General features: G+C 32.8%; 1 protein-coding gene and 1 pseudogene across 1 annotated transcript; one reads left to right on the forward strand and one right to left on the reverse strand.

Moving 5' to 3' along the window:
• Nucleotides 1-6,991: 6,991 nt before the first annotated feature.
• Nucleotides 6,992-9,250, forward strand: LOC111394108 (probable glycosyltransferase At5g20260). Its single transcript, XM_023019891.1, has 3 exons — nt 6,992-7,143; nt 7,980-8,334; nt 8,453-9,250. The coding sequence occupies exons 2-3, from the start codon at nt 7,993-7,995 to the stop codon at nt 9,116-9,118; spliced, it is 1,008 nt and encodes a 335-aa protein (XP_022875659.1). The 5' UTR covers nt 6,992-7,143; nt 7,980-7,992; the 3' UTR covers nt 9,119-9,250.
• Nucleotides 9,251-9,399: 149 nt separating this feature from the next.
• Nucleotides 9,400-12,935, reverse strand: part of LOC111393133 — a 7,103-nt pseudogene continuing 3,567 nt past the window's right edge.

Below are 12,935 nucleotides of genomic sequence, written 5' to 3' on the forward strand. Positions count from 1 at the left end.
GGGCATCCCTGGGAAAACTAGGTTTTAATAAGGGTTAATAAAGCAGTTATTTTCAGTTGTACCCTTTTATCGTTAAGTATACTTTTAGGTAATAGATTAAAGCCTTATTTAGTTGTTTTCCTTTTTCCATTGAGGGTCCATTTGATTTGGTGGATTTTCCATGGAAAATGGAAAACGTTTTCCATTTTTCACCTTTTTAGCCGTTTGATAGCTTATATTTTCCGGGCAATTGATTTTCCTCCCCCCACCCTCATGTGACCCCTTTTCCTCAAAACTATGGAAAATCAATTCCCATCATTTTGGTGGGAATTGGAATTCCAGCTTTTATTTATTTATTTTTTTTCCCGGCAATGAGAACAAATTATATTCATAATTGTAAAAAAATTTATCCTTTTAATTGACAATTTTCATAGAAAACAAAGTCAAACGAACATAAAAAATTCAAAATTTTAACATTTTCCAAGTGAAAAATTATACCAGTCAAACACTATTAATTGACAGTTCTCAATAAAATAATTTTCAGGCAATTAAATTCTTTGGAATTTCGTTTTTTTCCACTCAAATTTCATCTTTGTAATCAAACGGACCCTGAATGTAATCTTGCAAATTTGTTTATCTATTTAAATCGAACTTAGTGATGCACATTCTTTCAATTTGCTTGCATTGCAAATTTTTATGTCATACTTTTGGGTCCTTAGCCATAGCTCGACTCCAGTCACTCGTTACTCTTGAATCTTGTTAGGATAAACAAATCTAGGAATTGCTGTGGATGTGTTTATAATTATTACTTAATTATTTGATTAAATTTTCAGATCTTTTTCATAAATACCGTTCCATAAAATTTTAGTATAATTAATATTAATTAAATTATCATGACATTAATCAACATATGACATATACATGACATTTCACACTTCAACTGATACAAGTAATAATAAATATTAATATAAAAAATGTTATAAATTTTCAAAAAGAATGTTCAAATTATAAAATTAATGTAATATTTCATTGATATATTGACGTGAAGTATAATTTAGATATAATTCGTATTTTAATAAAATCATTAAAGATATTTTCGTTAATTGAAAAGTTTCACGGATTTTAATTTTCCTTATAATCAGGAAGTAGAGTTTTTTTATTTCATTTTATTTTTTTTTATTTTTTATAAGAAAATAGACAATTAGACTTCAACCAAACATCTTTATTTTAACTAAAATCCCGTTTGGTACAAATTAAAATATAATTTTAATCTAAGTCAAAGTCAAACAATCAATATTAATCGCATCTTTTATGGATCCAACAACTTTTTAACTATACATTTCAAAAATTTCTATCATAATCTACTAAAAAATCTAATTTTAATCCATACCAAACACCCTCTAAATATCTTTTACCTTCTAAGAAGTGCCTTTCGAGCTCTGCAAAAGCCTTGCAAATACACACAAAAGATTGCTCAGGATAGAGAAGAGTCCCTTACCTAATGTATGTGTAAAAAAATGGTGCTATTTTCTTTAGTACTAAAAAGACAACTTTGTATATGGAGATTGTATCTCCTTATTTTTGCTTATAAAACTTGCTTCTTCTCCTCTAATTGTAACTTTGTAGGTAAGGTTGATGTCTCCTACCATTGTACATCAATTCTTTATCAATAGACTGGTTGTGGAATTTAATCTCTCACTCAGCTAGAGCCTTGTTTGGTCTCTTTTTTTCAAATTCATTTTTACTTAAACTCATTTTCAATTATATATTTTATGAGACTTACAACTTTTATGAATTTTTAACCACATAGTTTAAACTTTTATAAAATCTACTAAAAATATGATATTTAATTAAACCAACATGAGCTAGGTATAGGTGAAGACCTAAAAATTAGGTCTTTTGCCACGACCTAGAGAAATGTATTCAATTTAAATTTTTTAAGAGATAAACTTTTTTAAATAAATGATTTTGGTAAAATTCAATGAACATTCATTGACTTTTATATAATCCATAAAAGTTTTCATAGACTTTTATGTAATTGTTTGACTTTTATTTTAAAAAAAAATCTTCTATATGACTTATTGTAGATCCTTTCGAACTGTTGCTTGAACAAATGATTCACAACAATATCAAAATATATTTCTTGTGTGAATAAAAATATATTTCAAGAATAAAAAATAAACAAGCAAAATAATTTTTTTACAAGACTAGTCTTGCTCGGGCTTGATTATTTTGAAAGTAATATTAGTGTGTTAATGTGACGTTTAAGTTTTGGTTCTTGGTGTTTATATTGTTTTTTTTGTCATTAGTTGTGCAAGGTAGCAGCTTTTATAAAGCATTAAATAATTAACTGTGCCCATAGAACATAAGTCGAAAAGCCTCAAGGATAATATACACCAACAAAGTGAAAACATAACTTGGAAGGATTCAATTGCACAAACCCACAAATCTTTTAGTTTAATTCCAGCAACAACTAACACCAATAGCTGCTTCTCTGAGAGGGGCGCCTTTAACTGCAAATATGTTAGGCTATTCAAAGCAACATCTAAGAAATCATCTTCTAAAATGTTCAGTGAATGAATTACAAAAAAGTTGGAAAAGGAACCAGAAGCAAACAAAGATTTGCTAGATTTTTCTCAATAGATTATTTTGAATTTTATGATGAGCACGAACAAATGCATTTCTATCATGGATACTCAGCAATTAATTCAAGTAAACCACAACATCCACTATCCACAGACTGAATGTCTTACTTGTATAGTATTCAAACAACCAATAACTCTAAAAAAGACTGATTGAAATTGATGTTGCCAACTTTTAATTTTTGGTCCATTTGATTCGGGAGGTAAAATCAATGGAACTTCTTCTGGCAGTGACTCTGATGAAAAATAATCCTTCATGTTGATGTCCTTGTGATTCACTTCAAAATTTTTATGATCAATGTCTACTACTTTGCTTCTTCCCATCTAATAAGCTAAAACCATGTGGTGCTTTTGCATGAGTAATGGTATTTTCTGTTCATTTGGAGCCTTACTTTTCTGTGTTATTATTCAAATATATTAGTGATTAAAAAAAAAATTCACGAGCTAGAAACAAGTATCAAAGTCCAACCTTTGCATGGTTCCAACGCTGAATGAAGTGCCGGGCAATGTCCCTACAAGGTGGTCCCCAAAGAGTACAATGAACATTGTGCCGTGGCATACGAGGATATTTCTCTTGATTGAATTCATCTTTCACAACATTTTCCCAAGAATTTGGTTTCGATTCTCTATAAAATTTAAAGGAGTCAATACATTTATCAAACACTAGAGTGCTCTACATATCTTCTACCTATTCCGAAGAAAATCAAGCCTCAATCAAAAATATTGATTAACATTATTGGCTTTTAGTTACTTACCTAGTAGGTCTATTTGTGGGACGATACTACGATTTCTCTATTTAGGATATGTTTTATATCCACCATCGAAATTTGTAATATATGGTCCAAGAACCACTAAATTGAAAACAGATGTAGTATTGTGATCAAATCCATTAACCAATCGAAGTTCGACTACCGAGATGTTGAAATAAAATATCTCATATATTCCAATTGATCAAAATTTATTATTAATTCCAAGTTTCAATAGTTGCCTACAGATCTTGCACATCTTAATGAAAAAAAATATGTACCTTGGATTATAGTACACCGGGCCACCTTCGTTTTTGCTAAGTGTCAAATTGTTGAAATATTAATGCATAATTTTAAAATTTGATATTTTATTTGCGTGAAAAGCCGAAGAGGTGGGCTGCATATATACAACAGGAAGGAGAGAGAAAAGGACTTGGAATAGAAACAAGAATAATAGTTTGTGTTCAAAATTGGGACATTAACAGGAAGCACTAAAATCATCGCAATTTGTGCTTATAACGTGTTATAAATTAAAAAGAAAAAGAAATAACAAAAAAGAGAAACCTACAAGTTTGTGTATTTTATTAAGAGTCAGAGCCCTATATTTATAGGAAATAATTAGGATTATTAGGAATACAACAGTCATAATGACTAGAGCTACAAGGATATTAATATCATTCATAAATATTATTATATTTACAAAAATAAAAATCTAAATTGAATACATTTATACTTTTCGTCATGTCTCTAAAAATCTCTATTGAATACACTCACCTAGATGGTGTTTCTACTAAAAAAAGTGCAAGTCGTCCTCAAATTTAATTAAATTTATTTACGGCAAAACATATCCAAAGAAAATAAAGCAAAATATTTTTTCCTTTTTTAAAAAAATGAAAATTCGTCTAAGCTTAGAGGGAGTTATCTGGCTCCTTCTCGAACGAAGTAGAATTGCATTTCAAAAAGTGGAGAACAAAACCTTGCCCTTATTATGATGATATGGAGGCTATCTTTGCAAATAACTCTACTATAGGAGACTGCGTTGTAACCAGTGGCGAACGCAGAAATTTTGATTTAGTGGGGCACTGTCGAACTTAGCAAAAAGGTGATGAAAAAATTTAAATATTTGATATCTTATTACAGCCACTGGTTGTAACCAGCAATGACAATTTATCCCCCATTCATGGTATGTAAGAGATCATAAATAAAAAAAAAATATATTATATAATTCATATTATATGAAAGATTCTAACAAGTTATTTTTTCAATTATTTTTTTAGATGAAAATATGAATGTAGTCGATGGTCAAAATGAGGATATAGATCCAAGCCCAATTCGCACTCCTAAACATAATGTCGAAGGAGAAACCAATAAAATTTGATGACGACATACCCAACCCAATGATGAGAGTCTCATTCCCCTATCAAGCATTGCTGAAACGTCTAAAAATATTGCTAATGCTATGGAGATTCAAGTAATATTAAATACGCTAAACCATATCAATTGGCAATTGGTTCTAAAAAAATTACAAGGCATGAACATAGAGAAATGTGACATAATGCAACTCATGAAAGTATTTCGATTGGACGAGAGGCTGGCTAGAATATTTATGAGCTTGACTGATAAAGAATTCATGCATGATTTGGTCATTGACTATCTTGGTCGTGATATGCCTCCACTACTTTGAGATGTCGTGGTTGGATAAATCAACAAACATATGTAAAAGTACGATATTTACGTTGGTTTAAATTGCTATTTTCTTGTAATAGAGATTTTTTTGTTTTTACTTTTTGTTCTTAAATTTTATGCTAGAAATAATCTTATCATTCTTTATTTGATTATCGGATAATTACCTTTCATGGGAATGAAAAATAATTGATTCTCGTACATGACTATAAATCTGAATTGGTGAGGTTGTTTTCATTATTTGTTATAAATTTTATTATTTTCTATAACGTTGTTGTTGAAATACTTCTTCAATAATAATAATAATAATAATAATAATAATAAAAAATAAATAAATAAATAAATAAATAATCATAGTGAACATGCAATATTATTTAAGGAGACGTCTTTAATTGAGATTGTGATGGATTTTAAAAATCCATCTAAATTTATGTGTACTCAATTGAGATTGTACCGGATTTTAATGAAATATATTAAAAATTAGGTGTTCCCAATTAAGATTTTAATGGAATTCAATAAAATTCTTTAAAATTTAGATATCCACAATAATTAGTAGATTTATAAATATTTCATTAATAGAGGGATCTTAAAAGATCTGGATGAATTTTAAGCTTAAAAATACATCTAACCAAATCTTTTGAAATTTCACCATTTATGATGAAATTCTTATTGAATTTGTGGAAGTCTATTCAAATTCATGAAATTCATTTAGATTTATAATCGTTTAAAATCCATCAAAATCAAAGTTGGGAATTGCGAAGGGGCCATTGTTTAATCCTTCAAAAAATTGATTGACTAATCCTCATGGAAGAAATGACAATTTCCGTGGGAAATGGGATAATTTATGTGGAAAATAATGGAGGTCAAACAACTAAAGTTGGAAAAAATGATTATTTCCCTGGAAAATAATGACTATGAAATACCAAAGTTAGAAAAATACAATATTTTCAAGATAGAAAATTAAGTCAATCAAATACGTGTAATTAACAATTTTCATGTAAATAATTTCTAGACAATTGGATTGCTTAGAAGCTATTTTTTTCCATACAAATTACATGCTCGCAATCTAACGCTCCTTAAAATTACTTAAATACAAAAGTATGTTGTAGAATAAATATTTTCATGGTTAAAATTGAAATTAAATTATTTATTTTGAGAAGTCGAAGAATGTTCAAAACTTCCCAACTTTGTTGCTTTTCTTTATTTTCTATTGGCCTTTTCTTGACAATCTTATTTATGCATGTGTGCAAAAAATGATGGATAAAATCTGTTTTGTGTTTTTAGATTTTAGCAATGTTTTAAAAATATTAATCCGAAAAAGTAGAACACCAATTATAAATAATATAAAAAATTCAACGAAATCAGAGTTCAATAAAATTAATTAAATACATATATTTTGTATTAGGAAACAAATCTATTTAATACATGTGTTTGGAAATAAATTTATTTCCAAGAAAAACAAAAAACAAAACAAAACAAAAGATTTAACAAATTTGAAATTAGCAAGGAAACCGGAAAGACTACGTAACTCACTAGGATTCAAATTCCCTTGATGAAATATCATCAAAATCTTTTTTTATATATAAACAGTAGAAACATTAAACCCTAGAAATTTGCAGTAAACCCTAGAAATTAATCATCATGAGTTTTTCAAATACCTCAGTAATATATCCATTACTTTTTCTCGTTCTCTTCTTTTATTGCCTCAACAATCAATTTCATTTTCTGCAGCCTTTTTCTTCTTCCCGTTCACTAATTTCCAGTCACAAGAACCAGGATCAGGTACGAGTTATTGAGATTTTAAGGTAGATGAGAGTCACTGAACAAGTTCGTCAGAGCTCTATTACGGATATTTTCGATGTCGAAATTTGTATATAGTTTCTATGTTTTCCTGTTTCTGTGAATGATATTATTTTTTATTTTGAGGTTTAGAAAATTAATGGCAGTATCGAGTTCGAGCCATTGGAAGAAGGGTTGTCACGAGCACGGGCAGCTATACGTGAAGCCAGTCGACGACGAACCTATATAGCTTATAAGAATGAGAGTTTCATTCCCAGAGGTCCCATATACAGAAACCCTTATGCTTTTCACCAGTTAAGCAAAGCACTATCTCCCTTTATTATTTTTCTTCCGCAAATTTGTCAAACCCACTTATAATTTCTTGTTTAATTAATTTCAGATGGGATTAATTAAGATGAAGAATTATGTATTTTCTTTCTTTAGATTCTTTAAATTGTTAAAAATTGCATGCACCATATTACAATTACTTTTAAATCATATTGCAATATGTAAATCGTATTATATAACTGCCCGGTCTTCGGCCCAAGCCGTATGGGATAGATACTCGTACGGACAATTCCGAGTCTAAGTATTTGGAATCATACTAAATGTATGGGGGGGTTTATCAGGCAGTTTGACATAATATCAGGTGATCTATTCAAATTTTTTTTTGTCCAACATCGAATGTGGTGCCGTCACTTAACATTTTACTTGGAAAACCACCGTATACAAAGGGCTTAACTAAAGTATTTGTGTGTACTTATATATAATTAATTATTATTATTATTATTTTATTTTATTATTATTATTATTATTTTGTTTTTTTGTTTTTACCTTAGGTTGTATTCTTTGACGATTCACTTTTTATTTTTTGTTAGTTTAAAACATTGTATTTTCTCAATAATTGACGTTCTTGTTGGACTTGTATCCAAGATTATATCTTTGCTAAATAATAATCTAATTATACATCAATTTTGCAATATGTAACTTGATAGATCATCTATAAGCATGCACAGTACGTCATACTAATAGAATTGACAATTATTTTAACTTTTTTCGTCCTTAAATATTGTGTCTAATCTTGTTGAAAAATTATAGAAATTAATTGCACCTGATTTGCTAAACATAATCCATGACTACGATACACTAGGAGCCACATAGAGATGGAGAAGAGGTTCAAAGTGTGGGTATACAAGGAAGGAGAACCACCATTGTTTCACAGAGGACACTTGAAAGATATTTATGCTATTGAAGGCCACTTTATCGACGAATTAGAGAATGGAAAGAGTCCGTTTCTAGCGCGCCACCCTGAGGAGGCGCACGCCTTCTTCCTCCCCGTTGGCATTGCAATGATTATTCGATATCTATACAGTCCCCGACTGGATTATGACCGCTGGCGCCTCCAACACGTCGTTACTGATTACATAAGCGTTGTATCGAATAGATATCCATACTGGAACAGAAGCACTGGAGCTGATCATTTCTTTGTCGGCTGTCATGACTGGGTAAGATTAAACTCTCTGTGTACCACACGAAAAAAGAAAATGAAGTTAAAATCTTGTTTCTTATACAGTTCCAAAATGTTTCATGAGATGGATTGAAGCTTTATTCTTTATATTTCAGGGACCAGATGTTACCACTGCCAATCCTAAGTTGTACGAAAACCTTATCAGAGTATTATGCAATGCCAACGTTACTGAAGGTTTCCAGCCAGCAAGAGATGTATCATTGCCCGAGATTAAAGTCCCTTCGCCAGAGTTGGGACCGCCCGATGTCGGGCAGGCCTCCAACGATCATCGTCCAATCTTTGCTTTCTTCGCCGGAGGACCTCATGGTCACGTGAGACGAACATTGTTCGAGTACTGGAAAGACAAGGATTCAGACATTCAAGTCCATGAATACCTACCGAAAAATGTAAGTTATTTTGAATCATTGGGTCAGGCCAAGTTTTGCCTGTGTCCGAGCGGATGGGAGGTGGCAAGTCCGAGGTTGATCGAATCCATGCACGCTGGATGTGTACCTGTGATCATTTCCGATGGCTACGCTCTGCCATTTAGTGATGTTCTTGACTGGAGCAAATTTTCCGTTCATATTCCGGTGGCTCAGATACCGGAGATTAAGACAATCTTGGAAGGGATTTCCACAGACGACTACTTGAAAATGCAGAAGCTAGTTTTGCAAGTGAAAAGACACTTCATTCTTCATCGACCGGCTCAACCATTTGATTTGTTATATATGATTCTTCATTCGTTGTGGCTAAGAAGGCTTAATATCAGATTAAGATTGTAATTTGCCACATTGTTGTAATTAGAGAGTACAATTTTATTTTATTTTTTCATTTTTCCCAGAAAAGTAAAAATGTACTCCTCACCCCTTCTCTCTTTTTTTCCCCGTCAACAAATGGCCCCAGTAGCAAGGTCGGCCGGTGGCACGGAGCTTATTTTTTATTATTATTATTATTATTATTATTATTATTATTATTATATATTTTTTTCATGTTTGATATCAATATCAATGCAAATTGAAGCACACATTGTAAAAGATAAAAGAAGTAATGAATCAGATGGAAATATAAGCTCTAAAGTGCCTTGAAAAGATTGAGGGAAAGAAATAACTCAAATATGCATTAGCTGCAAGTGCTACTGGGGTTCAGGTGCTTGTTACCATGCATCCGTGAACAACTGCATAAACTCTTCCCCAACAAGCACTCCAAAAGTCCTCTCTACTAAGCCAAAATCCCATATAATCCAATTGAAAATGAAGCCTCCATTTTATCATGTTACCAAGGTCCTAATAGATGAATCTAGTCCACATCTAAATGTCTCTATCCCATTCAAGAATGATCGAACCAGGGTCTCACTTCACCATTCACATGCCCATTGCTGTGGATCCCAACTCTGTTTTGGTCAAGAGGAAGCAACCCAACAGCCATTGGAGGTGGAGCAATAGGGTATGACCCGTGAGTGTGTGCAAGGTTGTTGGGACTTACAGGAGGACTGCCAACTGGACTTCCTTTGAGCTGTTGGCTGGTATGAATCTGCCGCAGTCCTTAATGAATGCGTGGTATTGTCTCCAGCTCCTTCATCGACAAAGCTTCCAATCCAGCACCATACAGAGGAGCATGCCTTGACATTTCTTCCTGAAGTTGAGCCTCGACGTGATGGACGTCTTGCTACCAGAGAATGGGAACACTTCAGCATCAGCAATAAATAAAATTATTGACAACTCAGATTTCTAAGTACTAGGAACTTTAGAATTTCAAGTCGTTAGCTCAGACGAAGTCCATAATATTAATCAAAGTTAATTAACAGCTCACTATTAAAACTGTGTGCAAGCCCATTATTGGTCAATGTAAAGCAGTTAAAATCGAACAAACAATAAAAAATACAAGAAGCTAAGGGACTAGATCTGTTGTCATTTAGTATATCCAAAACATAAGTAAAAGAACAACTAGGACACAGATCTATCCAGAAAGGGGAAAAAACCACTTGAAAGAGCAAGTGTTAGTGCTAAACGGAAGAGAGTAAAATAAGCGAATCACCGAAAGGATAACTGAACTTTCCTTTTTCTAGTTGTAACTAATTTTGAAGAATCATCCTAGGATGATTAAGGCTTTTCATTCTCAAATTATTTCATTGGAAAAGAATTTAACGAGATTGGCGTTTAAATTAGAAACTTTTATTCATTTTGTCACTTAATAAAGGTGCTAAAAGGTAAAGGTACTAAACTGAGGAGACACCAAATATGAAAGGTAGCATCAAAAGTAATGACCTCGCAAGCCTGCAATTTGGATTCCATCCCATCAATATACGCCTCACACTGAGCAACATGTTTCTCCTTCTGGCATATCGTTTCAATTCTTCATCAAATCTTTTACGTGCTGCATCAGCGCTCTTTAAACTCTCGGTAAGAGCATTTTTCTCCTTCATTACCCTCTGTAGCATACACAAATTGTTGTCAAGCAAAGCATCAAATAAACAATAGTCAGAATTCACGACTATTCAAACATTAAGACTTCTTATGAATATCAAACTAAAGGAAGGATAAAGATGATGGGTCCTCTAATTATCATGTTTGAATAGAATAAGAAATTTATTAGACCTGCATCACTTCAGATTTCAGCAAGAAAGTTTTTTAATCTAAGAACCACATATTTTGAAGAAATAACAAGCCTTATCAACTTTTGAACAAAGTTTCTTTAGAATCTTGGACAATCATGCATGGCAAAATTAATATAACTCTCAAAATTGTGTGGATTTGATTTCTATTCAAAACCATATTGCATTCATTAGTCCCATAAAAATAAAAGTTCAGTATTACACCAACTACAACATAATATATCGAACCTTCAATTCATCATGTTTTCAAGACAGAGCTGTGTCTCTGCGTCATGGACGTGATCTTGAAGTATTTTCCTCTCTGCAACAAGCTTAGAGATTTCACGATCCCTTTATGAGCGAACCCACTCGAGATGACTCTCAACTTCCTGTATCTATTCTATCAGATCCGTTCTTTCCCGAGCAAAATGATCAATGTCAGCCGTCATTTCAAACTGTCATTTGATGTAGTATCAGCAGCAGCAGTGATTTTCTGGGCAAAGACATTTACAGAGGAAGAGAATTACCTTAAGATGGCTATTAGTAGCATCGGATTCGCTCAGCCGTTGCGATAAAATAGCTTTTTCTTTTCAGAAACTTGCAGTTTCAGCTTGTCGTACTTTCTGGATGCGAAGAATCTCATCTTCATTGGCACATAACTGATGCCAAAGAGCTGCCCTATCAAAATTTGGAAGTTCAGCAACCTCCCGCATCATGCTCAAAACCGGTCTAACAACTTCTTGCTTCTCACAAACCAAGTTCACTAAAATCTCCAAACCTAAATCAATTTCACGACTAGCATCTGTAGTACCTGTAGCACAGTCAACAAGCCTCTTTAAGGTCCTTAATATGTAAGGATCATCAGTGTACAATTTGAACTACACGGCATACAGAGTCTTTACAAATCCTTTTACATGCGGGTCTCTAGAGAGTGTCAATGTCTCGGCAAGACCAAGAACCGAGGTGATATCATCTCCTTTGGCTGTCAGTTGCTCACTGGTTTCACTGTCTACAAGTAGATCAGGCTGCTGAAAATTTTTAGCGACATACTGCGATAGGCGTCCCTCAAACACCATGGCTACAGACTGAGGACCAAAGGCCCTAGGTGCAACAGCTCTCTCAAAAGTTTGGGCTGCTTCAACAGCAAGGCAATGAATAGATAACATCTCAATTAGAAGATAAATATCAGAAAAATGACGACTAGCATGGAAAGCTTGCTCTTCCCCTGAAAGCTGTCTTTCAAAAGTAGGCCCATTTTCACAAAACATGGAAAGCCCGATAGGCATTGGTCAGCAATTCTCACCAAAATCATCATCACGGTCAATATCTTGAAGAATAGCTTCAGCTATTTACAGTTTGACTTCAAGACACAGAGAGAAGCTTCAATACCCAACTCCTTTAGCCTGACTCGTACAGACCTGACCTGCAGTGGGAAATTGAAAAAGTTAACAACAGGATCAAAGGAACAAGCAAAGAAAAACAAAAATGGCAACAAATGAAGATAAATTTTATTCTCTTAAAAGATATGTGTGCATACTGCTTCAGGAATATGTCGACAATGCAGTGCAGCTTTGAATATAACATCCACTGTTGCTGCAAGAGGTTCATTATTTGAATCAACTAACAGCACTAATGACTGAAAAAGGGCGCAATCCCATAGTTCACTGCTGCATTCTAACTGACTAGGTGCCCCCAAAAACCTGAGGAAAAAAAACTTCTCAGAGCTCAATTATAAGCTAACTTCTTTGGAATCTTATTCCGGGATGCATTGTATGGTGTATATGGAGAGAACGGAACGATCGATGTTTCGAAGATCAAACAAAAACAACGGAGCAGATAAGAGAATTATTTTACTTGACTTTGTATACTTGGTTTAATGCAGTAGTTAAAAATCCTGTTGTAGAGTTGCCTAATTTCATGTTATTCCTTTCATGCCTTAAATGATTGTATACCTCCCGTGTACTCTCTTTTAAGAAATAAAATTCTCTTATTACCTATAAAAAAAAAAA

The sequence above is a fragment of the Olea europaea genome, chromosome 4, assembly GCF_002742605.1.
Source record: "Olea europaea var. sylvestris chromosome 4, O_europaea_v1, whole genome shotgun sequence".
Taxonomy (NCBI): domain Eukaryota; kingdom Viridiplantae; phylum Streptophyta; class Magnoliopsida; order Lamiales; family Oleaceae; genus Olea; species Olea europaea.

Coding starts and splice junctions, on each gene's coding strand:
- LOC111394108 (XM_023019891.1), top strand. CDS start 7,993: ATGGAGAAGAGGTTCAAAGTGTGGGTATACAAGGAAGGAGAACCACCA. Junction 8,335..8,452: donor TTGTCGGCTGTCATGACTGG/GTAAGATTAAAC, acceptor TTTATATTTCAG/GGACCAGATGTTACCACTGC.